This window comes from Phocoena sinus, chromosome 14 (assembly GCF_008692025.1).
Source record: "Phocoena sinus isolate mPhoSin1 chromosome 14, mPhoSin1.pri, whole genome shotgun sequence".
In the NCBI taxonomy this organism is placed as follows: domain Eukaryota; kingdom Metazoa; phylum Chordata; class Mammalia; order Artiodactyla; family Phocoenidae; genus Phocoena; species Phocoena sinus.
Window position 1 is genome coordinate 41836113 of NC_045776.1, and position 23298 is coordinate 41859410.

A 23298-nucleotide genomic window follows, 5' to 3' on the forward strand; every position below is an offset into this window, starting at 1 on the left:
AAAGATGATTGATATGATTTCAATTTTCTTAAATTTTCCAAGGCTTGATTTGTGACCCAAGATGTGATCTATCCTGAAGAATGTTTCATGAGCACTTGAGAAGAAAGTGTATTCTGCCACTTTCTGGTGGAATGTCCTATAACTATCAATTAAATCTATCTGCTCTATTGTGTCATTTAAATCTTGTTTTCTTATTTATTTTCTGTCTGGATGATCTGTCCTTTGGTGTAAGTGGTGTGTTAAAGTCCCCCACTATTATTGTGTTACTGTTGATTTCCCCTTTTATGGCAATAAGCATTCACCTTTTATATTGAAGTGCTCCTATGTTGGGTTCATAAATATTTATAATTGTTATATCTTCTTCTTGGATTAATCCCTTGATCATTATGTAGTGTCCTTCCTTATCTCTTGTAACAGTCTTTATTTCAAAGTCTATTTTTCTGATATGAGTATTGCTACTCCAGGTTTCTTTTGATTTCCATTTGCATGGAATATCTTTTTCCATCCCCTCACTTTCAGTCTGTATGTGTCCCTAGGTCTGAAGTGTGTCTCTTTTAGGCAGCATATATATGGATTTTGTTTTTGTGTCCATTCAGCTAATCTGTTTCAGGCCTAACAACCAGTAAGATAGGAACAGAGTCCCACCCATCAAAAAAAATGAGACGACAAAAAAATATATTACTGACGAAGGAGCAAGGTAAAAACCTACAAGACCAAATAAATGAAGAGGAATAGGCAACCGACCTGAAAAAAGAATTCAGAGTAATGATGGTAAAGATGATCCAAAATCTCAGAAATAGAATGAAGACACGGATCAAGAAAATACAAGAAATGTTTAACAAATACCTAGAAGAACTAAAGAACAAAGAAACAGATGAACAACACAATAACTGAAATGAAAAATACACTAGAAGGAATCAATAGAATAACTGAGGCAGAACAATGAATAAGTGAGCTGGAATATAGAATGGTGGAAATAACTGCCAAGGAGCAGAATAAAGAAAAAAATAATGAAAAAAATTGAAGACAGTCTCAGAGACCTCTGGGACAACACTAAACACACCAACATTCAAATTATAGTGGTCCCAGTAGAAGAAGAGAAAGAGAAAGGGTCTGAGAAAATTTTCAAGAGAGTGTAGTTGAAAACTTCCCTAACATGGGAAAGGAAATAGCCACCCAAGTCCAGGAAGCACAGAGAATCCGATATAGGATAAACCCTAGGAGAAACACACCAAGATACATATTTATCAAACTAACAAAAATTAAATTCAAAGAAAAAATATTAAAAGCAGCAAGGGAAAAGCAAAAAATAACATACAAGGGAATCCCCATAAGGTTATCAGCTGATTTTTCAGCAGAAACTCTGCAGGCCAGAAGGGAGTGGTAGGATATATTTAAAGTGATGAAAGGGAAAAACCTATAACCAAGATTAATCTACCCAGCAAGGATCTCATTCAGATTCAACAGAGAAATCAAAAGCTTTACAGAAAAGCCAAAGTTAAGAGAATTCAACACCACCAAACCAGTTTTACAACAAATGCTAAAGGAACTTCTCTATGTGGGAAACACAAGAAAAGAAAAAGATCTACAAGACCAAACCCAAAACAATTAAGAAAATGGTAAGAGGAACATACATATCTAAAATTACCTTAAATGTAAATGGATTAAATGCACCAACCAAAAGACACATATTCAATTACTTTTAATTTAAGTTCCTTTTAGAAGGGTGTGATTCACATATCCCTTAAATTAGAAGGAAACTTAAGGATGTTGTCCTCCCAACCACCTCAGTATAGTCAAAATAAGGAAGCGATTATCTAAAAAGGTTTTAGATAGACCTGCTCTACCATCTAATGGAAAAAATATATATATATACATATATCATATTATACTAATTTACTGATTTAAAATTTATTTATGGTAGTTTTGTCATTGTTTATCTTGGAATCTTCCAGGGAAGATATTATTTTATCTTCAAATAGAGATATGGTTATTCCTTCATTATTTTTTATGCCTTTTAATTTTTTGTCTTCTGTTTACATTGGTCAGTGCATGAAGTACAGTGTTAAATGATAGTAAAGATCATGGGCATCCTTTTTATGTCCTTCTCTTAATGGGATTGCTGCTAGATTTTTCCCTTAAGTAAGAGGCCAGCTTTAAGATTCAATATGCATTTTATTATGTTAAAAAGTATTTATCAGTTTCAATTTATTGATTATTTTTAAAATTAGGAATGGATGTTAATTTTTGTCAAGCCTTTTCTGCATTTGGGGACATGTTCATGTAATATCTTCTCTATAAATACAGTGAATTATATTGATGAATTTCCTAATGTTGAACCTTGAATTATTAGAATAAATCTCATTTGGTCATAATATCCCATCCTTTCTTAAACACATTCCAGTTTTCTTTTTTGTCTCACCATTCAACCAAAATATCTCTGATTTAGGTCAACAGTGACTTCCACATTGCTAAATCTAATCATTGTTTCTTTGTTCTTTTCTTCTTTAACTTACATGTAGCACTTAACCAAGTTGGTTATACCCTTATCTCTGGAAGCTTTTTTCTCTTGGCTCTAAGAACACATACTATTCTTGTTTCTTTATACTTTTCTGGATTCTTGTTCTCAGTTTCCTTTACTGGTTTCTCTTTATCTCTCCACACTCCAGACATTTGAGAATCCAAGGGCTTATCCTCTTATTATAAGCTTTGTATATGTAACTGCCAACCCAGTCTCCATTTAGATGTCTAGTGGGTTTCTCAAGCTTAACTTTTCGAAAATTAAACTTGATATCCAATTGCATTATACCTGCAGCCTTCCGCATTTGAGTTTATGACAATTCAGTCCTTCCAGTTTTTCAGACCAAGACCATCAAAATACTCATTAAAATTATGTATTCATTTATGTTGGGAATTACTTGTCCAAATATGCATATGTTCAGTTTTCACAGATCATGCCAAGTTTTTTCCCAAAATTGTTATACATTTTTCTACTCAGACCACCATGTATGAGAATTCCAGCCTCAGATTAATACCATCATCTAATATTATCTTTTATTTATTTTTAACTATTGTGCGTTTGTTGAATTTGTCCTACTGTGGTTTTAAATTTGCATTTCTATGATGACTCATGAGGTAGAGAAATTTTAAAGCAATTCATTTAAAGCAATTCATTTAAAGCAACATTTAATGTTGTTTTAATCTATCATAGAGTGTTGGACTCAGATTTCTCCTCCACATTCTGGTTGTGACCTTCACTTTACACCTTTTAGATACTCAATTATCTCATCTGAACAACTAGATATGTGTTAATTTAATATGTTAATAATCTACAAGAGAGATTAGGGTTTAAGGTGTTGATTAAGGGGAAGTACTTCATGAAGTTGTTAAAATTATTCACTAAATTAGTTCAAACCACCAAATACACTTACGTGCTCTCAGATTTGTAAATGGGTGATCAACCATTAATCTTTAATATGGGCTTTTCTGAAAACTTCTCACTCCCTATTAATTCAATTAGAACTTCAAGTCTTCTTGGGTAAAAAAATTCATGTTTCTACATGACTTTTATGATTGAGAACTGCATCAAAGATTAGGATATACCACAAAGATGTTTTCTCATTCAAAAACCTAAAATGCCCTAATACAAATTTAAAATAAGTATTGCACATTAGGGGAAAAAAATAAATCCAACAAAACTGAAGCCATGGAATACACCCTTTAATCATGCCAAGTTAGATGTGTCTCATTTTCTTAATGACTTGGTTACAACTTTGTCTGAGAAATGCATTCAAAATATGTTGCAGTATCTAAAAAGCTTGAATAATAGCTTTTTCATGATTATTTACTAAGCAATAGTAATGAGTGGGTATGAAAGCTTGAATATCACTTAGCTAAGTAATTTGGTAGTTTATGAAGAAAATTTTTGGAAAATATTTCAAAGGCTTCTTGAAACAAACATTTATGAAAAGTCTATTTTCATTTGGTTTAGAAATTAAGTCTAATGTTCAATTACCTTGTTAATTTATGTACAGGTAAATCATCTTATAATTTATTGAACTTCTCATCTTAAAGTTATAGCATCAGCCCAAATATTCCTTTAATTTGGATAGTAATTCTTCTAAAAATTATATTTAGTATTTCTTTTGGTAAATTGAATACATTTAATACTATGTTTTAAGTTTTTATATTAGCTGTTTATTTCATAAAATCGTTTTTAATTTTATTTTTAAAGTTACTCTTTATGGTATATAATATTGGATTTTAACTTACAATAACAATAGTTTCTTTTTTAAATAAGTTAGTTGACTTAAGAAAATTGTTAAATGTATAATAGTACAGGTGGTATAGTATGTAAATGTGAATAAAATAATAAAGAGGGTTCAGAAACGGTTTGGAAAACAATGTTCTTTTGAATTATTTGCTTTGTCATTAATTTCAGGATTTTGTTGCCTCTTAGAAATATTGGCCTTGTATTTTAATTGTATAATTCAGTGGTTTTTAGTATATTCACAAGTTTACGGAACTGTAACCACTATGTAATTTTAGAACATTTTAATTATGCCCCAAAGGGACCCTATACCCATTAGCAGTCATTCTCAATTCCTTCCTCCCCTCAGTTCTTAGCAACCAACAAATTTACTTTCTGTCTCTATGGATTTGCTGCTTTTGGGCATTTCATAGCCATGTTGTAGAATCTGTCAGTACTTCATTCCTTTTTTATGTCTGAATAGTATTCCATTGTATGTATATATCACATTTTGTTTATCCATTCATCAGTTGAAGGGTGCTTTGGCTGTTTCTACCTCTTGGCTATTATGAATAATGCTGCTATTATTATGAATAATGCTGCATTATTATGAATTATTATGAATAATGCTGCATTATTATGAATAATGTACATTGATGTACAAGTTTTTGCATACATGTTGTCATTTCTCTTGGTTATATACCTAGAAGTGGAATTCCTGGGACATATAATTGTATGTTTAACATTTTAAGGAACTGCCAACTATTTTCAAAGTGACTGCAACATTTTATATTCCCACCAGAAATCTATGAGGGTTCTAATTTTTTTATATCCTCAGCAGTAATTGGTATTGTCTATCTTTATTTTTAAAACCATCCTATTGTGTGTGAAATGGTATCTTGTGGTTTCGATTTGCATTTCCCTAATCATTAATGATATGGAAAAATTTTTCATGTGCTTGTTTTCCATTTGTTTATCTCCTTTGGAGAAATGTCTTTTCACATCTTTTGACCATTTTAAATTCAGTTGACATTTCATTATTTAGTTGTAAGTATTCTTTTTTTTTTTTTTTTTTTAAACATCTTTATTGGGGTATAATTGCTTTACAATGCTGTGTTAGTTTCTGCTTTATAACAAAGTGAATCAGCTATACATATACATATGTTCCCATATGTCTTCCCTCTTGCGTCTCCCTCCCTCCCACTCTCCCCATCCCACCCTTCCAGGCTGTCACAAAGCACCGAGCTAATATCCCTGTGCCTTGCGGCTGCTTCCCCCCAGCTATCTACCTTACTACGTTTGTTAGTGTGTATATGTCCATGACTCTCTCTCGCCCTGTCAAAACTCACCCCTCCCCCTCCCCATACCCTCAAGTCCGTTCTCCAGTAGGTCTGCGTCTTTATTCCTATCTTACCCCTAGGTTCTTCATGACATTTTTTTCCCTTAAATTCCATATATATGTGTTAGCATACGGTATTTGTCTTTTTCTTTCTGACTTACTTCACTCTGTATGACAGATTCTAGGTCTATCCATCTCATTACAAATAGCTCAATTTCATTTCTTTTTAAGGCTGAGTAATATTCCATTGTGTATATGTGCCACATCTTCTTTATCCATTCATCCAATGATGGGCGCTTAGGTTGTTTCCATGTCCTGGCTATTGTAAATAGAGCTGCAATGAACATTTTGGTACATGACTCTTTTTGAATTTTGGTTTTCTCAGGGTATATGCCAAGTAGTGGGATTGCTGGGTCATATGGTAATTCTATTTGTAGTTTTTTAAGGAACCTCCATACTGTTCTCCACAGTGGCTGAACCAATTCACATTCCCACCAGCAGTGCAAGAGTGTCCCCTTTTCTCCACACCCTCTCCAGCATTTATTGTTTCTAGATTTTTTGATGATGGCCATTCTGACTGGTGTGAGATGATATCTCATTGTAGTTTTGATTTGCATTTCTCTAATGATTAATGATGTTGAGCATTCTTTCATGTGTTTGTTGGCATTCTGTATATCTTCTTTGGAGAAATGTCTATTTAGGTCTTCTGCCCATTTTTAGATTGGGTTGTTTGTTTTTTTGTTATTGAGCTGCATGAGCTGCTTGTAAATTTTGGAGATTAATCCTTTGTCAGTTGCTTCATTTGCAAATGTTTTCTCCCATTCTGAGGGTTGTCTTTTGGTCTTGGTTATGGTTTCCTTTGCTGTGCAAAAGCTTTGAAGTTTCATTAGGTCCCATTTGTTTATTTTTGTTTTTATTTCCATTACTCTAGGAGGTGGGTCAGAAAGGATCTTGCTGTGATTTATGTCATAGAGTGTTCTTCCTATGTTTTCTTCTAAGAGTTTGATAGTTTCTGGCCTTACATTTAGGTCTTTAATCCATTTTGAGCTTATTTTTGTGTGTGGTGTTAGGGAGTGATCTAATCTCATACTTTTACATGTACCTGTCCAGTTTTCCCAGCACCATTTATTGAAGAGGCTGTCCTTTCTCCACTGTACATTCCTGCCTCCTTTATCAAAGATAAGGTGTCCATATGTGCGTGGGTTTATCTCTGGGCTTTCTATCCTGTTCCACTGATCTATCTTTCTGTTTTTGTGCCAGTACCATACTGTCTTGATTACTGTTGCTTTGTAATATAGTCTGAAGTCAGGGAGCCTTATTCCTCCAGCTCCTTTTTTCGTTCTCAAGATTGCTTTGGCTATTCGGGGTCTTTTGTGTTTCCATACAAATTGCGAAATTTTTTGTTCTAGTTCTGTGAAAAATGCCAGTGGTAGTTTGATAGGGATTGCATTGAATCTGTAGATTGCTTTGGGTAGTAGAGTCATTTTCACAATGTTGATTCTTCCCATCCAAGAACATGGTATATCTCTCCATCTATTTGTATCATCTTTAATTTCTTTCATCAGTGTCTTATAATTTTCTGCATACAGGTCTTTCGTATCCTTAGGTAGGTTTATTCCTAGATATTTTATTCTTTTTGTTGCAGTGGTAAATGGGAGTGTTTTCTTGATTTCACTTTCAGATTTTTCATCATTAGTATATAGGAATGCCAGAGATTTCTGTGCATTAATTTTGTATCCTGCTACTTTACCAAATTCATTGATTAGCTCTAGTAGTTTTCTGGTAGCATCTTTAGGATTCTCTATGTATAGTATCATGTCATCTGCAAACAGTGACAGCTTTACTTCTTCTTTTCCGATTTGGATTCCTTTTATTTCCTTTTCTTCTCTGATTGCTGTGGCTAAAACTTCCAAAACTATGTTGAATAAGAGTGGTGAGAGTGGGCAACCTTGTCTTGTTCCTGATCTTAGTGGAAATGCTTTCAGTTTTTCACCATTGAGGATGATGTTTGCTGTGGGCTTGTCATATATGGCTTTTATTATGTTTAGGAAAGTTCCCTCTATGCCTACTTTCTGGAGGGTTTTTATCATAAATGGGTGTTGAATTTTGTCGAAAGCTTTCTCTGCATCTATTGAGATGATCATATGGTTTTTCTCCTTCAATTTGTTAATATGGTTTATCACATTGATAGATTTGCGTATATTGAAGAATCCTTGCATTCCTGGAATAAACCCCACTTGATCATGGTGTATGATCCTTTTAATGTGCTGTTGGATTCTGTTTGCTAGTATTTTGTTGAGGATTTTTGCATCTATGTTCATCAGTGATATTGGCCTGTAGTTTTCTTTCTTTGTGACATCCTTGTCTGGTTTTGGTATCAAGGTGATGGTGGCTTCGTAGAAGGAATTTGGGAGTGTTCCTCCCTCTGCTATATTTTGGAAGAGTTTGAGAAGGATAGGTGTTAGCTCTTCTCTAAACGTTTGATAGAATTCACCTGTGAAGCCATCTGGTCCTGGGCTTTTGTTTGTTGGAAGGTTTTTAATCACAGTTTCAATTTCAGTGCTTGTGATTGGTCTGTTCATATTTTCTATTTCTTCCTGATTCAGTCTTGGCAGGTTGTGCATTTCTAAGAATTTGTCCATTTCTTCCAGATTGTCCATTTTATTGGCATAGAGTTGCTTGTAGTAATCTCTCATGATTTTTTTTATTTCTGCAGTGTCAGTTGTTACTTCTCCTTTTTCATTTCTAATTCTATTGATTTGAGTCTTCTCCCTTTTTTTCTTGATGAGTCTGGCTAGTGGTTTATCTATTTTGTTTATCTTCTCAAAGAACCAGCTTTTAGTTTTATTGATCTTTGCTATTGTTTCCTTCATTTCTTTTTCATTTATTTCTGATCTGATTTTTATGATTTCTTTCCTTCTGCTAGCTTTGGGGTTTTTTTGTTCTTCTTTCTCTAATTGCTTGAGGTGCAAGGTTAGGTTGTTTATTCGAGATGTTTCCTGCTTCTTAAGGTGGGCTTGTATTGCTATAAACTTCCCCCTTAGAACTGCTTTTGCTGCATCCCATAGGTTTTGGGTCGTTGTGTCTCCATTGTCATTTGTTTCTAGGTATTTTTTGATTTCCCCTTTGATTTCTTCAGTGATCACTTCATTATTAAGTAGTGTATTGTTTAGCCTCCATGTGTTTGTATTTTTTACAGATCTTTTCCTGTAATTGATATCTAGTCTCATGGCGTTGTGGTCGGAAAAGATACTTGATACAATTTCAGTTTTCTTAAATTTACCAAGGCTTGATTTGTGACCCAAGATATGATCTATCCTGGAGAATGTTCCATGAGCACTTGAGAAAAATGTGTATTCTGTTGTTTTTGGATGGAGTGTCCTATAAATATCAATTAAGTCCATCTTGTTTAATGTATCATTTAAAGCTTGTGTTTCCTTATTTATTTTCATTTTGGATGATCTGTCCATGGGTGAAAGTGGGGTGTTAAAGTCCCCTACTATGAATGTGTTACTGTTGATCTCCCCTTTTATGGTTGTTAGTATTTGCCTTATGTATTGAGGTGCTCCTATGTTGGGTGCATAAATATTTACAATTGTTATATCTTCTTCTTGGATCGATCCCTTGATCATTATGTAGTGTCCTTCTTTGTCCCTTTTAATAGTCCTTATTTTAAAGTCTATTTTGTCTGATATGAGAATTGCTACTCCAGCTTTCTTTTGGTTTCCATTTGCATGGAATATCTTTTTCCATCCCCTTACTTTCAGTCTGTATGTGTCTCTAGTTCTGAGGTGGGTCTCTTGTAGACAGCATATATAAGGGTCTTGTTTTTGTATCCATTCAGCCAATCTGTGTCTTTTGGTGGGAGCATTTAGTCCATTTACATTTAAGGTAATTATCGATATGTATGTTCCTATTTCCATTTTATATATTGTTTTGGGTTCGCTACTATAGGTCATTTCCTTCTCTTGTGTTTCGTGTCTAGAGAAGTTCCTTTAGCATTTGTTGTAAAGCTGGTTTGGTGGTGCTGAACTCTCTCAGCTTTTGCTTGTCTGTAAAGGTTTTAATTTCTCCATCAAATGTGAATGAGATCCTTGCTGGGTAGAGTAGTCTTGGTTGCAGGCTATTCTCCTTCATCACTTTCAGTATGTCCTGCCACTCCCTTCTGGCTTGTAGGGTTTCTGCTGAGAGATCAGCTGTTAACCTTATGGGGATTCCCTTGTGTGTTATTTGTTGTTTTTCCCTTGCTGCTTTTAATATGCTTTCTTTGTATTTAATTTTTGACAGTTTGATTAATATGTGTCTTGGCGTGTTTCTCCTTGTATTTATCCTGTATGGGACCCTCTGTGCTTCCTGGACTTGATTAACTATTTCCTTTCCCATATTAGGGAAGTTTTCAACTATAATCTCTTCAAATATTTTCTCAGTCCCTTTCTTTCTTTCTTCTTCTTCTGGAACCCCTATAATTCGAATGTTGGTGCATTTCATGTTGTCCCAGAGGTCTCTGAGACTGTCCTCAGTTCTTTTCATTCTTTTTTCTTTATTCTGCTCTGCAGTAGTTATTTCCACTACTTTATCTTCCAGGTCACTTATCCGTTCTTCTGCCTCAGTTATTCTGCTATTGATCCTATCTAGAGTGATTTTAATTTCATTTATTGCATTGTTCATCGTTGCTTGTTTCATCTTTAGTTCTTGTAGGTCCTTGTTAACTGTTTCTTGCATTTTGTCCATTCTACTTCCAAGATTTCGGATCATCCTTACTATCATTATTCTGAATTCTTTTTCAGGTAGATTGCCTATTTCCTCTTCATTTGTTAGGTCTGGTGGGTTTTTATCTTGCTCCTTCATCTGCTGTGTGTTTTTCTGTCTTCTCATTTTGCTTATCTTACTGTGTTTGGGGTCTCCTTTTTGCAGGCTGCACTTTCGTAGTTCCCGTTGTTTTTGATGTCTGTCTCCAGTGGCTAAGGTTGTTTCAGTGGGTTGTGTAGGCTTCCTGGTGGAGGGGACTAGTGCCTGTGTTGTGCTGGATGAGGCTGGATCTTGTCTCTCTAGTGGGCAGGTTCACGTCTGGTGGTGTGTTTTGGGGTGTCTGTGGCCTTATTATGATTTTAGGCAGCCTCTCTGCTAATGGGTGGGGTTGTGTTCCTGTTTTGCTAGTTGTTTGGCATAGGTTGTCCAGCACTGTGGCTTGCTGGTCGTTGAGTGAAGCTGGGTGCTGGTGTTAAGATGGAGGTCTCTGGGATATTTCCACCGTTTAATATTATGTGGAGCTGGGAGGTCTCTTGTTGACCAGTGTCCTGAAGTTGGCTCTCCTACCTCAGAGGCAGAGCCCTGACTCCTGGCTGGAGCACCAAGAGCCTTTCATCCACACAGCTCAGAATAAAAGGGAGAAAAAGTAGGGAGAATTAGTAGAAGTATGAGTAAAGAAAGAAGGAAAGGAGGAAAGGAAGGAAGGAAGAAAGAAGCAAAGAAGGAAAGAAAGGAGGGAGGGAGGGAGGGAGGAAGGAAGGAAGGAAGGAGGGAAAGAAGGAAAAAAGAAAGAAAGATGATACAGTAAAAATAAAATAAAGTATAATATAGTTATTGAATTAAAAAATATTTAGAAAAAAAAAAAAAAGGGACGGATAGAACCTTAGGACAAATGTTGGAAGCAAAGCTATACAGAGAAAATCTTACACAGAAGCATACACATACACCTTCACAAAAAGAGGTAAAGGGGGAAAAATCATAAATCCTGCTCCCTGAGACCACCTCCTCAATTTGGGGTGATTCGTTGTCTAAAGGAGGGAAGGAAGGAAGGAAAGAAAGAAAGAACGAAGGTAAAGTACAATAAAGTTATTACAATTAAACTTAATTATTAAGAAAAAGAATTTTTTAAAAAAAAGTCATGGACGGATAGAGCCCTAGGACAAATGGTGGAAGCAAGAGTATACAGACAGGATCTCACACAGAAGCATACACGTACACATTCACAAAAAGAGGAAAAGGGAAAAAAATCATAGATCTCGCTCCTAAATTCCACCTCTTCAATTTGGGATCATTCCTTGTCTATTCAGGTATTCCACAGATGCAGGGTATATCAAGTTGATTGTGGAGCTTTAATCCGCTGCTTCTGTGGCTGCTGGGAGAGATTTCCCTTTCTCTTCTTTGTTCTCACAGCTCACAGGAGCTCAGCTTTGGATTTGGCCCTGCCTCTGCGTGTAGGTCGCTGGAGGGCGTCTGTTTTTTCGCTCAGACAGGACGGGGTTAAAGGAGCCGCTGATTCGGGGCCTCCGGCTCACTCAGGCCGGGGGTTGGGGGATGGGGGAAGGAGGGGCACTGCGTGCGGGGCGGGCCTGCGGCGGCAGAGGCGGCGTGACGTTGCGGCAGAGGCCGGCGTGATGTTGCACCAGCCTGAGACCCGCCGTGCGTACTCCCGGGGAAGTTGTCCCTGGATCCCGGGAACCTGGCAGTGGCGGGCTGCACAGGCTCCGCGGAAGAGGGGTGTGGAGAGTGACCTGTGCTCGCACACAGGCCCCTTGGTGGCGGCAGCAGCAGCCTTAGCGTCTCCCGCCCGTCTCTGGGGTCCGCGGTTTTAGCCGCGGCTCGCGCCCGTCTCTGGGGTTTGCGCTTTCAGCCGCGGCTCGCGCCCGTCTCGGGGGCTCGCGCCCTCAGCCGCGGCTCGCGCCCGTCTCTGGGGTTCGCGCTTTTAGCCGCGGCTCGCGCCCGTCTCTGGAGTTCCTTTAAGCAGCGCTCTTAAACCCCTCTCCTCGCGCACCAGGAAACAAAGAGGGAAGAAAAAGTCTCTTGCCTCTTCGGCCGGTGCAGGCTTTTCCCCGAACTCCCTCCCGGCTAGTCGTGGTGCACTAACCCCTTCAGGCTATGTTCCAGCCGCCAACCCCAGTCCTCTCCCTGAGCTCCGTCCAAAACCAAAACCCGAGCCTCAGCTCGCAGCCCCGCCCGCCCCGGCGGGTGAGCAGACAAGCCACTCGGGCTGGTGAGTGCCGGTCAGCACCGATCGTCTGTGCAGGAATCTCCCCGCTTTGCCCTCCGCACCCGTCGCTGTGCACTACTCCGCGGTCCCGAAACTCCCCCCTCTGCCTCCCGCAGTCTCTGCCCGCGGAGGGGCTTCCTAGTGTGTGGAAACTTTTCCTCCTTCACAGCTCCCTCCCACTGGTGCAGGTGCCGTCCTTATTCTTTTGTCTCTGTTTTTTCTTTTGCCCTACCCCGTTATGTGGGGAGTTTCTTGCCTTTTGGGAGGTCTGAGGTCTTCTGCCAGCCTTCAGTAGGAGTTCTGTAGGAGTTGTTCCACGTGTGGATGTATTTCTGGTGTATCCGTGGGGAGGAAGGCGATCTCCGCGTCTTACTCTTCCGCCATCTTCAAGGTCCCCCCGTAAGTATTCTTTATGTAGCCTGGATATTAGACTCTCATCAGACAGGTAGTTTGAAAATATTTTCTCCTACTCTGTAAAGTGTCTTTTCACTTTTGATAATTCTTGAAGCCCAAAAGTTTTTAACTTTGATGAAGTCTTATTTGTCTATTTTATCTTTGGTTACCCATGCTTTAAGTGTCATATCTAAGAAACTGTTGCCTGAACCAAAGTCACAGGATTTATGTCTATCTTTTCTTCTGATATTTTTATCATTTTAATTCTTACATTTAGGTCTTTGATCCAATTTTAGCAATTTTTGTATGAAGTAGGGGGTCCAAACTCGTTCTTTGCATGAAGGTATCCAGTATTCCCAACAGCACTTTTTTAAAACACTATTTTTTCCCCATTGCATTATCTAGACACCTTTGTTGAATTCAGTCAATCATTGATTTATTTAGGGACTCTGAATTCTATTCCATTGATTTGTATGTCTTTCCTTGTGCCAGTACTGCCATGTTTTGATCACTGTAGCTTTGTAGGATGTTTTAAAATCCAAAAGTGTGAGCCCTCCAGTTTTATTGTTTCAAAGATTGTTTTTGCTATCCTGGGACCTTTGGGTTTTCAAATGCATTTTAGGATATGCTTGTCAATTTCTGAAAAGAAGTAAACTAGCATTTTGAAAGGGGATTGCATGGAATCAGTAGATCAATTAAAGGAGTATTATCATCTTCTAATCCATGAACAAAGGTGTCTTTCCGTTTATTTAAGCCTCTTCAACTCTTTTTAACTATGTGTTATAGTTTTCAGTATATAAATTTTGCACTTTTTAGTAAAATTTATTCCTAATAATTTTATTAATTTTGATGCTACTGTAAATGAACTTTTTTCCTTAATTTCATTTTTGGATTGTTAATTGCTATTGCATGGGAATAAAACTACTTTTTCTGTGTTATACCCTGCAAGTTGCTAAACTTATACTAGACTCTAGTAGGGGTTTTTTTTGTAGATTCATTAGGATTTTCTATGTATAAGATCTGAAAATCTGCAAATACAAATGCTTTTATTTCTATCCTCCCAATATGGAAACCAGATTATTTATTTTTGTTGCATAAATACTCTGGCTAGAACCTCAAGTACAATCTTAAAAATGAGTGATAAGAGCAAACATCCTGATTTCAGATGATAGCATTCATTTTTCATCATTAAGTATAATGTTTGTTTTTCATACACTTTTATATCAGGCTGAGGAAATTTTGTAGGGTTTTTTTTGTTGTTGTTGTTAGTTAAGTGGTTTCATCATGAAAGAGTGTGTAATTATGTAAAATAACTTTTCTATATCCATTGAGAGGATCAGGTGAATTTGATTCTGTGTTATATGAATACAGTATATTACATTAAGTGATTTTTGCATGTTGAAACAATCTTGCATTCCCAACATGAATCCTACTTGGTTGTGGTGTATAATCCCTCATATATTACTGGATTGTTTGCTGCTATTTTGTGGAGGATGTTTGTGTTTATATTCACAAGTGATATTGGTCTATAGTTTTATTTCTTGTGATGTCTTGGGCAGAATTTGGTATTGGGTAATATAGCCTTATAGAATACTTCTTTCTGAATTTTTAAGAGTTTTTGAAGAACTCTTGTTAATTCATCTTTGAACATTTAGTAGAATTCACCAGTGGAGCAATCTACTCCTGGCCTTTTTTTATGTGGGAAGATTTTGATTATGAAATCTCTTTACCTGTTATATATGTATTCGGGTTTTCTATTTTTTCTTAGTCAGTTTTGGTAATTCATGTCATTTTAGTAATTTGTCCATTTCAACTTGTTTATCTAATTTGTCGGCATCAAATGATTTATAGTATTACATTATAATCATTCTTATTTTTGTGAGGTTAATAGTAATGTCCCCTCTTTAATTTCTGATTTTAGTAATTTGACCTTTTTTTTCTTAGTGTATCTAGTTTTCTTAAATTTCTTGACTTTTTCAAATTACTGCCTTTTGGTTTTATTAGGTTTTTGTTGTTGTTTATTTTTTTGTATACTAGGACTCATTTGTTACCACTCTAAACTTTATTATTTTCTTTCTTCTACTTGCTTTGGGTTTTGTTTGCTCTACTTTTTGTTTCCTTTAGATGTAAAATTAGATTATTGGCTTGAGATCTTCTTTATTACAGGCATTTACAGGTATACATGTGTTGCTCTAACTTTATCCAAAAAGTTTTACTATGTTGTTCTTTAATTCTCATTCATCTCAAAGTATTTTCTAATTCTTGAGATTTCTTCTTCGACCTGTTGGTTATATAGGAGTATATTGTTTAATTTCCACATATTTTTGTATTTCCAAATTTGGTTCTGTTACTGATTTCTAATTTCATTCCTGTGTGGTTAGGGAAGATACTTTATATCATTTTAATCTTTTAAAATCTAATATGACTTGTTTTATAGCCTAACGGTTAGTTTACCTTTTGTCCCAATCATTGTCTACTGTCTCAGGTGGCCACAAAGTTAATCAATTGCCTGTGCTACTTAAAATTTTGACAATCATGGCTTGGGAGAAAATTTCCTGGTGAGATGTTTTGTACTGGGAGAGCTCTGTATCAAGAAAATACAGATGTCCTCGCAGATGGAGTCATGCAAAAAACCACCAGACAGGTCAAATAATGACAGTTCTGTGAGAATGAGGCTTTGAAAGCATTCCAGATCAGTTCTCCCTCTGGTGACTGCCCAACTGATGGGTTTCTCCACAAATGTGTGCTGTTCAAGGCTATCATGGACCTGGAGGGAAGGATTAGGACAAGTTAAAACACAAAGCTCATACCTCTTACTCAGATTAGACTGATGATCTTGAATAGGTGCTCCCTATTTGCTGGAAACCTTCACTTAATTTCCAAAGTTCTGAAAAACGCTAATTTTGACTCTTTTTTTGGCCAGTTTTCTCATTACCTTTATGGAGAAGAGTTTTCAGATATTCTTAATGCACCGTGTCCACTGATACCCTTCATAAGGACTATATGTCAGAAAATTGGGCTTTTATTTTACGTTTTTCTCAGTCTGATTTTTCCTTCAGTCTTGTTTATGGTATGTTTTTCCACACAACTTTTGTAAAATATGCCATCAGACATGTCAACAAATCTTGGTTTACTTGACAAGGTGACATTATCCTTCAGCCCAAGATTATACAAATAAACATATTGATTACTCTAATAATTTGTACTGTTTTGTATTTGCATTTAGGTTTTTATTAATCTGAAATTGATTTTTGTTATAATGTGAGTTAGATGTGAAGTAGAAAGATAACTTTGTTTTTCTTTTTTAAAAAGAGGTTCTACATTCTTCCAATCCATTAATTAAAGTAAATGATTTCTCTCTCATTGAATTCAAATGCCATTAGATCTATTTCTGGGCTCTGGTTTTTCCTTCTGTTCTTTATTGCAATGCCAAAAATAAATACTTCTTAATGTAGTGGTATTATAAGATGTTTTAATATCTGGTAGCGAGTTTCCGACATTATTCTTATTTTTCACATACCTCTTGGCTAGTCTCACATACCTTTTCTTCCATATGAATTTCATTTCATGAAGTTTCAAAGAGAATACTCCTTTTTATCATGTCTTATATTAATTTTGTGGTAACTGACAGTATATTCTATTAAACCTTTCTATGAAACATCATTTTTTCTTGATTTAAGCCTTTAAATAAGAATTTTTGTTTGCTGTATTATAGGTCCTCCCTTTTGTGTTGAATTTATTTCCAAATACTTTATATTTTTGACAAAAGCTTTTAAATATTGTCACAATATATTTAACAGATTATTACTCTTATAGATAAAAGCTATTAATTTCCTTATGACTTTTTCCCAAAAATCATTTATTGTAGTTTTAAATAGAATCTTCTGTCTTCCTGGGTATTCAATCATATCATCTAAAATTGAAGACATTATATTTTCATATTCAATATTATACTAGTAAAATTTAGTTTCATTATCTACTTGCATTTAGCTAAATTTCACAAAACAGGATTAATAACAATGGTGATGAAAGATAATCTGGTTTCATTTTTTGAGTTCAGTGGGCATGGGTTCAGTATTTTATGATTTATTTTGATATTTTATGTTCATTCTTTGCATTATATTTGGGTGTGTTTTCCTTGTGCTAGTTTAAAAATTATGGAAACTAGATAGTGAATTTATCAAATGGCTTTTTTGTGGAGTGTTGGCCATATTTATGTTATTTTCTTTTTTAATTTGCTGGTGAGAGCAAAGATTTAAATTTTTTATCAATTCTTATAACTAAAATACATTCTTTTTTATCACGATTATGCATTTGTATACTGTTAGACTTGATTTTTGCTATATTTTATTCAGACTCTTGCATCAATTTTCATAAGTGAAAACAGCCTGTGGTGTTATTTTATAATATTTTAATCAATATTATGTTATAGTTGCATAATTTGAAAGATAATTTCTTACTTTACGGAACAGTGGAAAGCTCCACAGTTTACTGTGTGTGGTATGTATTTTTTCCTTAGCTAGAAGATTTGAAAAGAGTTTATGATCAACTAGTCTGGAAGAAAAAAAATTATGAAAATGAATATTTGGAAGCACTTAATAATTTTTATGCCGCAGTAAGTTGATATTTCCCTATTTCCCACTAGAGCTCCATTCTCTATTCCCAAGTATTAACTCATACAACTAAAAATAATTTCATTATTACACATTTTTTTCTTTTTCACTCATAAAGAAAAAACAATGTGTAATAATGAAATTACTTTTAGTAATTTTTATTTTAAATCATTTTTACTTAAATGTGTATAAATGATTCTTTTTTTAAAGAAAAGAACGTGGGATATTGAGCTTTCTAATATCGCAAAAGATTCTTCAGATGTCTCAAAAGCATGTTTTCAATTGATGGAAGAAAATAGAAGACTTGAGATCGATATTGAAACTATACTAGGTTATATCAGTGACAGGTAATATTGCAAATATGATTTTCATTCTTATATAGCATATCTAATATGTTAAATATAATAAATCACTTCATTTTGTGTTCCTGGGGTGGTATGATGGTGTTTGTGTTTGTCTTTATAATTAGCGTAAGTTTTATTTCTATCCCAAATGTTGCTCTTTTATCATTCTGAATCCATTTAGAAAAATCAAAATAATGAAAAGGGATTCATATCACTTCCTTTGAACATATTCTCTTATACTTAAAGATACTTTAAAATGTGTCTAATCAAGCTCGTGATCTCCTTCAGTCAGTACTCAATTCTCCCCTGAAACTACTAAACTAGATTTCTTAGCTCATAAACTTATGAGTTTTCTTGATTCCCCTTTCTGTTTCAACCCTCATATTCAACATGTTAACAAGAAATGTTCCACATACTAAATAATTTTTTAATTTATCTGTTTCAATACTGCACCAGCACTCTGGTACAAGCTGTTATCATGTCTTGCATGAACTTGTGAACTGGTGATTTCCAAAGCTGGTTTTGTGCAGCGTTGGTGATGTAGTGGTGAGCATATCTGCCTTCCAAAGCTGGTTTACCTGCAATAACTGTGCTCCCTTTCTAATCCATTATCTACATTGTGGTAGGTGTGTTCTTTTTTCTTTTAATTTTTTTAACACAAGTATTATCCGTTTCCCTTCATACTTTCATTAATTTTAGCAAGGGTGAGAGAACAAAAGCCCCTCTTTAACGAACTCCACAAGGTTCCTGAGTAGGCAGGAATGCCTGGCTCTGCAGTCTCCTGTCACACCTGGTTCAGCCTTATTATTTGGTTCAAATACAATGGCCTTACTTCAATTTCTCCTCTTCGTCACGTTTTTTTCCCAGCCCTTAAGGTGTTTTTATGCTAATTCCTTTTCAATAAATGTTTTTCCTCCACCTTCTATCTAGTTAATTACTACTTATCTTTAAGATTACAGCTGAGAAGTCAGTTCTGGGTAGCTTTCATTGACTGTCTAGTTATATCCAGTTCCTCTATTATGTGTGTATATGGCATACATTTTTCCCTTCATATCGCTTGTCATATTTGCAGCTTTGTGTGTGTAAATATTTGACTGGTGTCCATCTTCCTCAACAAATGGGAAGATCCATGAGGGCAGACATAAGCCATGACCATATTTTCTTCATCATTGAATTCTCATCATCAAGCATAGTTCCTGACATGTACTATGCTATCCATCATTAATTATTGAAAGGAGGGAAAGAGGAAAGAATGGAGAGAGGTGATGATGATACTGGACAATTGTGTAGGAAGTTTGGTAAGATTTCTTAGTGCTTATTTTACCTTTTGATGATAGAATGAAACCACTTGTAAAATTTATCTGTATGTTAAATATACTTTTTTAAAGAAAGCAAAAGGAACATTATTTTCTAAAGGATAACCTAAAATTGTAGTTGTAAACTTTATTTTATTTTATTAAGAAAGAGAACCAGAGGCAAAGAAAAATCTGAAGAGTGGGTAAGCTAATGACGAGACAGCTCTGGAGAAAAGGAAGAATGTGAGAGTTACATTTTATTACATTATCCAGCACCAACGAGTACCCGCCAGGTCTTAGTGGTATTCAAGTATAAAGGTTTATTTCTCACTTGGTACTGCAGCTTAGCTGTGTCTGCTGTGTGTGTGATTCATGTAATTTCTACTTCTCAGGTGCAGGGTGAAGGATGGGATCCTTCTGGGGCATGTTGCTCTGGTAGCACAAGTGCATTAGTGACATAACTCAGTGGCTCTGTAGCTTCCACAGGATGATAAATGTTACTCCTGCTCACACTCCACTGAACAAAGCAAGTCATATGGCCAGGCCCAATGTCAACTGGGTGGGAAGTCTAATCCTGTTAAAAAGAGAGATAATGAACAATTGGGAACACTAGTACAGTCTATCACAGGCAACGGGAATGTAGCAGCCCTGGTTGCAGAGGATTTCCATAGTATGCATTATGCTTGTTCAGATAACATCTTAAGATGTCACTTATTTTTTTTTCCTCAAATTTGTACTTGAAACTAAAAATTAAATAGATGATTTTAGCAGCAGATTACACAGTGCTGAACAGAGAATTAGTGAAAAGTTTGTAACATGAAGGAGAGATTAAGAGATGTGCAGACAAGAGTCACATCTGCCACATACCTACGTGATGTTCCAAAGGAAGAGAAAACAAAGAACAGAGGCAATATGTGAGCACATAATCAGCCATTCATCTTGTTTTTTCAAGTCTCTTACTAGGATGGATGGATAGATAGATAGCTAGATAGATAGATAGAAAGAAAATAGATAGATGCAAAAATAATTACTCATTTCCAAATTTCATTTGCTTTTCTTCCAAATCTTCTAAGTCATTTTATGATTCTTTGTTTGATGCAAATACTTAAAGCTTATCTTTTACTTCTTAAACATAGTATGAATAGTTATTTTATAATCTGCATCCAATAATGTAAATACCTGTAGTCTTTGTAATCTACTTCTGTATATAATTCTTCTAGCTGATGCTTTTGCTCTCTCTTTTCCCTGTCCTCTTGGCTATCTTTACTGTGTGTTGTCCATTTTCTTCTGGAAACCATTTGTGGAAAATCTTTGAGTCCTAGGATAAAGTTGAGTTAATCATTTGCATCCTCATATTTTTGAAAGCGGTTCTCTTTTGCAATTTGTGTCCTTGGATATGTCCAGACTTTTTTTTTCCATTTCCCAAACCATGATATTCAAAGCTCCATTTTATCAAATTTCCAGGGCATTCAGAGCAAAAGTATCTTGTATGATCTTTTTATCCCTTTGATTATAATGCATATTTAGTGTAGAAAAGAAAGTGTAAAATGTTCAAAAGCAGATTGAAAACCTAAAATCTTGTCAATAGATAGAGGTGACACTGTTAATATATTACTGATTTTTTCATTCTTGATGAACCTGTGTTCTGATTTTATTCCCATAATTGAATTTTTTGTCACATTGTTATACAAATTTCAAATACATCATTTAAATATCTGTACAAAAGTCTGTTATATTAGTGAACCTTGATTTTTGCCAGGATTACTCTAATTTTTATATTCAGGTTTTTATTTTTATGACTTACTGTAAGTACATATATTATGTTCAGAAATCTTAGCATCATTGCTGTTTAAGATTTTTAAGTAGATTTATAGAAGTAGATTGGCTATAATATTTTTAAATTTCTGACCCCTCTCTAAAACTGCTTTCCAGAAATATACCACTTATTGAAGCTGAGCAGTTCATGAGCTTGTTCTGCTATGCACTTATGCTAACATTAAGTACTACTATTGTTTTTTAAAAAATCTATTGCAATACAGTAAATGAAAAAATATATTCTCAATATTGTTTCAAACTCCATTTCTCTGATCACTAAGGAGGTGGAATATTTATACATCCTCTCTTGAATTCTACTTTTTCTAAACAATTATTATGTGCTTCCAAGGAAGAAATAAAGAATTTAGGATTCAGAGAGGCAAAATAGCTAACCTAATTCCCACAGCTAGCACAGCTGGCATTTGAAACCTGATTTTCTATATTTTGATTCAGGATTTTTCTTATGTCATCTTTTGGAATTTAATTTGACTTCAGTTTAAATGGCCTTTAGTGAATACTCAAATATGCTTATTAACATGTTAGTCCAATAATAATAATCCTTAATAGTAGATCTAACATTAAAACTGAAATTATCTTAGGGCACAGGTAAGAGTGTGGTGAGTTCACAGAGCTGTACTTTGACTGTGTAGCTGGAGCTCAGAGCAAGTGCTCTACCTAACTTGTGTTTGTGTATATGTGTGTGTGTGCACGTGCCCACGTGCATAAATTCGTACACGTGTGTTTTTGTGTGGCAGGCAGGCAGGGACAAATATTGAAGGTAGGGAACTAAATGTCAGGTAATGAATCATTTTAAGGGGTTTGGAATCTGCTGAAGAGTATGGAAATCCACTAAAAATCTCGTATGGTCAGATTTCTCTTTTAAAGACATCATTTCAGTGGTAGTTGGATGAGGTAAGGTTCGGGATCTCCCTTCCTAAGGGAGGATATTTTTTAGTCTTGTTGCATGGCTTTTTTTTTTCCTTATGTGACCCAAGCATTTGTGGCTATCTCTTTTTGAGGTTCAAAATCCCACGCTCTTGATTCTTCCTTTAACTTTCTGAAGCTGTTCTTTCTAGGAATCCTCGTTTATCTCTGCTGGTCCCCTGATAGATTAGCTCAGAATTCTAAACACAGCCGATTTGCATTCTTGATCTACTCCCTATCACAGGAATTTTACCTACTCTCATTATTTTAACATGTATCATATTTTTACTTTACTTTTTAGTTTCTACCCACATCCTTTATTTCTCCTGATAGTATCATTTTGAATATCTATCCTCTCCCCCAACATCACATCTTGACACCATTATCTATCAAGTAGGTTGTTTCAGGCATCATCCTATTATCCCTCTCTACCATCTTACAGCCAACATCTTACCAACTTCTGTTAAGTCTGTCTTTTAGATGTTGGTCTCCAGTAGGTGCTTTCCTTTCTGTCTGTTTCAATTACCAATGAAATGAACCAGGTCCTAATTGTCTTTTAATTGGAATATTAAATAGGCTTCCAACTGGTCTACCTCGTTCCAAGTGTGAGCCCTCAGATTCAGCATATAGAGTATCACTGGTACAATTTATCTACAAAGGATGAATTATTATTTACTTTCAAAAGCTTTAAAAATTTTCAGAGGCTCCCTACCAGCTATAGGATAAAGCTTCCAGACTGATAAATTAGAAACAGTAATCTGTCACCTTCACAGCTCCAAACATCTCTTACTACTCCCTTCCATGATTTTTTAATGTTCTAGCCTATTAAAATGGTTACATATTCAAACTCATATTGTTTTAAGCTTCAGTCTTTGCAGTCTTTGTCTCTAGTTTCCTCTGCTTCCCTTCTTTTCCTTCCCCCACCCCCTCCTTCTCCTCCTCCTCCTCTTCTTTTTTTTTGGCTTTGTTTTTTGAATATGGTTAATTGAACATTCATACAATAGCTCAGACATTAACTCTTCCCAGATGCTTCTCCTCGTGGTAACTTATTTTCTCCTCTCTACAAACCAAGGTGGTATTAACTGCTTTTTGTGCTTCTTCCATTATTGTACTTAGGATTGCAGAGGAATATCTTTTTCATGTCTCTTTTTTTTTCCTTCATGAGAGTATAAACTGGCAACCTTTGTTTTAATTCATCTTTGTATACCCCAATTACTTAGGGTAGCACTTGACATGTAATCAGTGCTCAACAAGTATCCATTAAGTAACTCTCCCTTGTTAACTCTCTCCTAGCACTTATCACACTATGTACAGTTACTGTTGGCTTGCTTATTTGTTGTCTCCTCTCAGCTG

The 23298-nt window shown here is 35.4% G+C and overlaps 1 protein-coding gene across 1 annotated transcript in view; it reads left to right on the forward strand.

Moving 5' to 3' along the window:
* The window catches only part of CCDC178 (coiled-coil domain containing 178), a 365322-nt gene that overhangs the window by 75089 nt on the left and 266935 nt on the right, over window positions 1-23298 (forward strand). The window contains exons 10-11 of the mRNA XM_032654041.1: window positions 17474-17569; window positions 17778-17914. Coding sequence (XP_032509932.1) covers window positions 17474-17569; window positions 17778-17914 — 233 coding nt within the window. The remainder of the gene's footprint in view (window positions 1-17473; window positions 17570-17777; window positions 17915-23298) is intronic.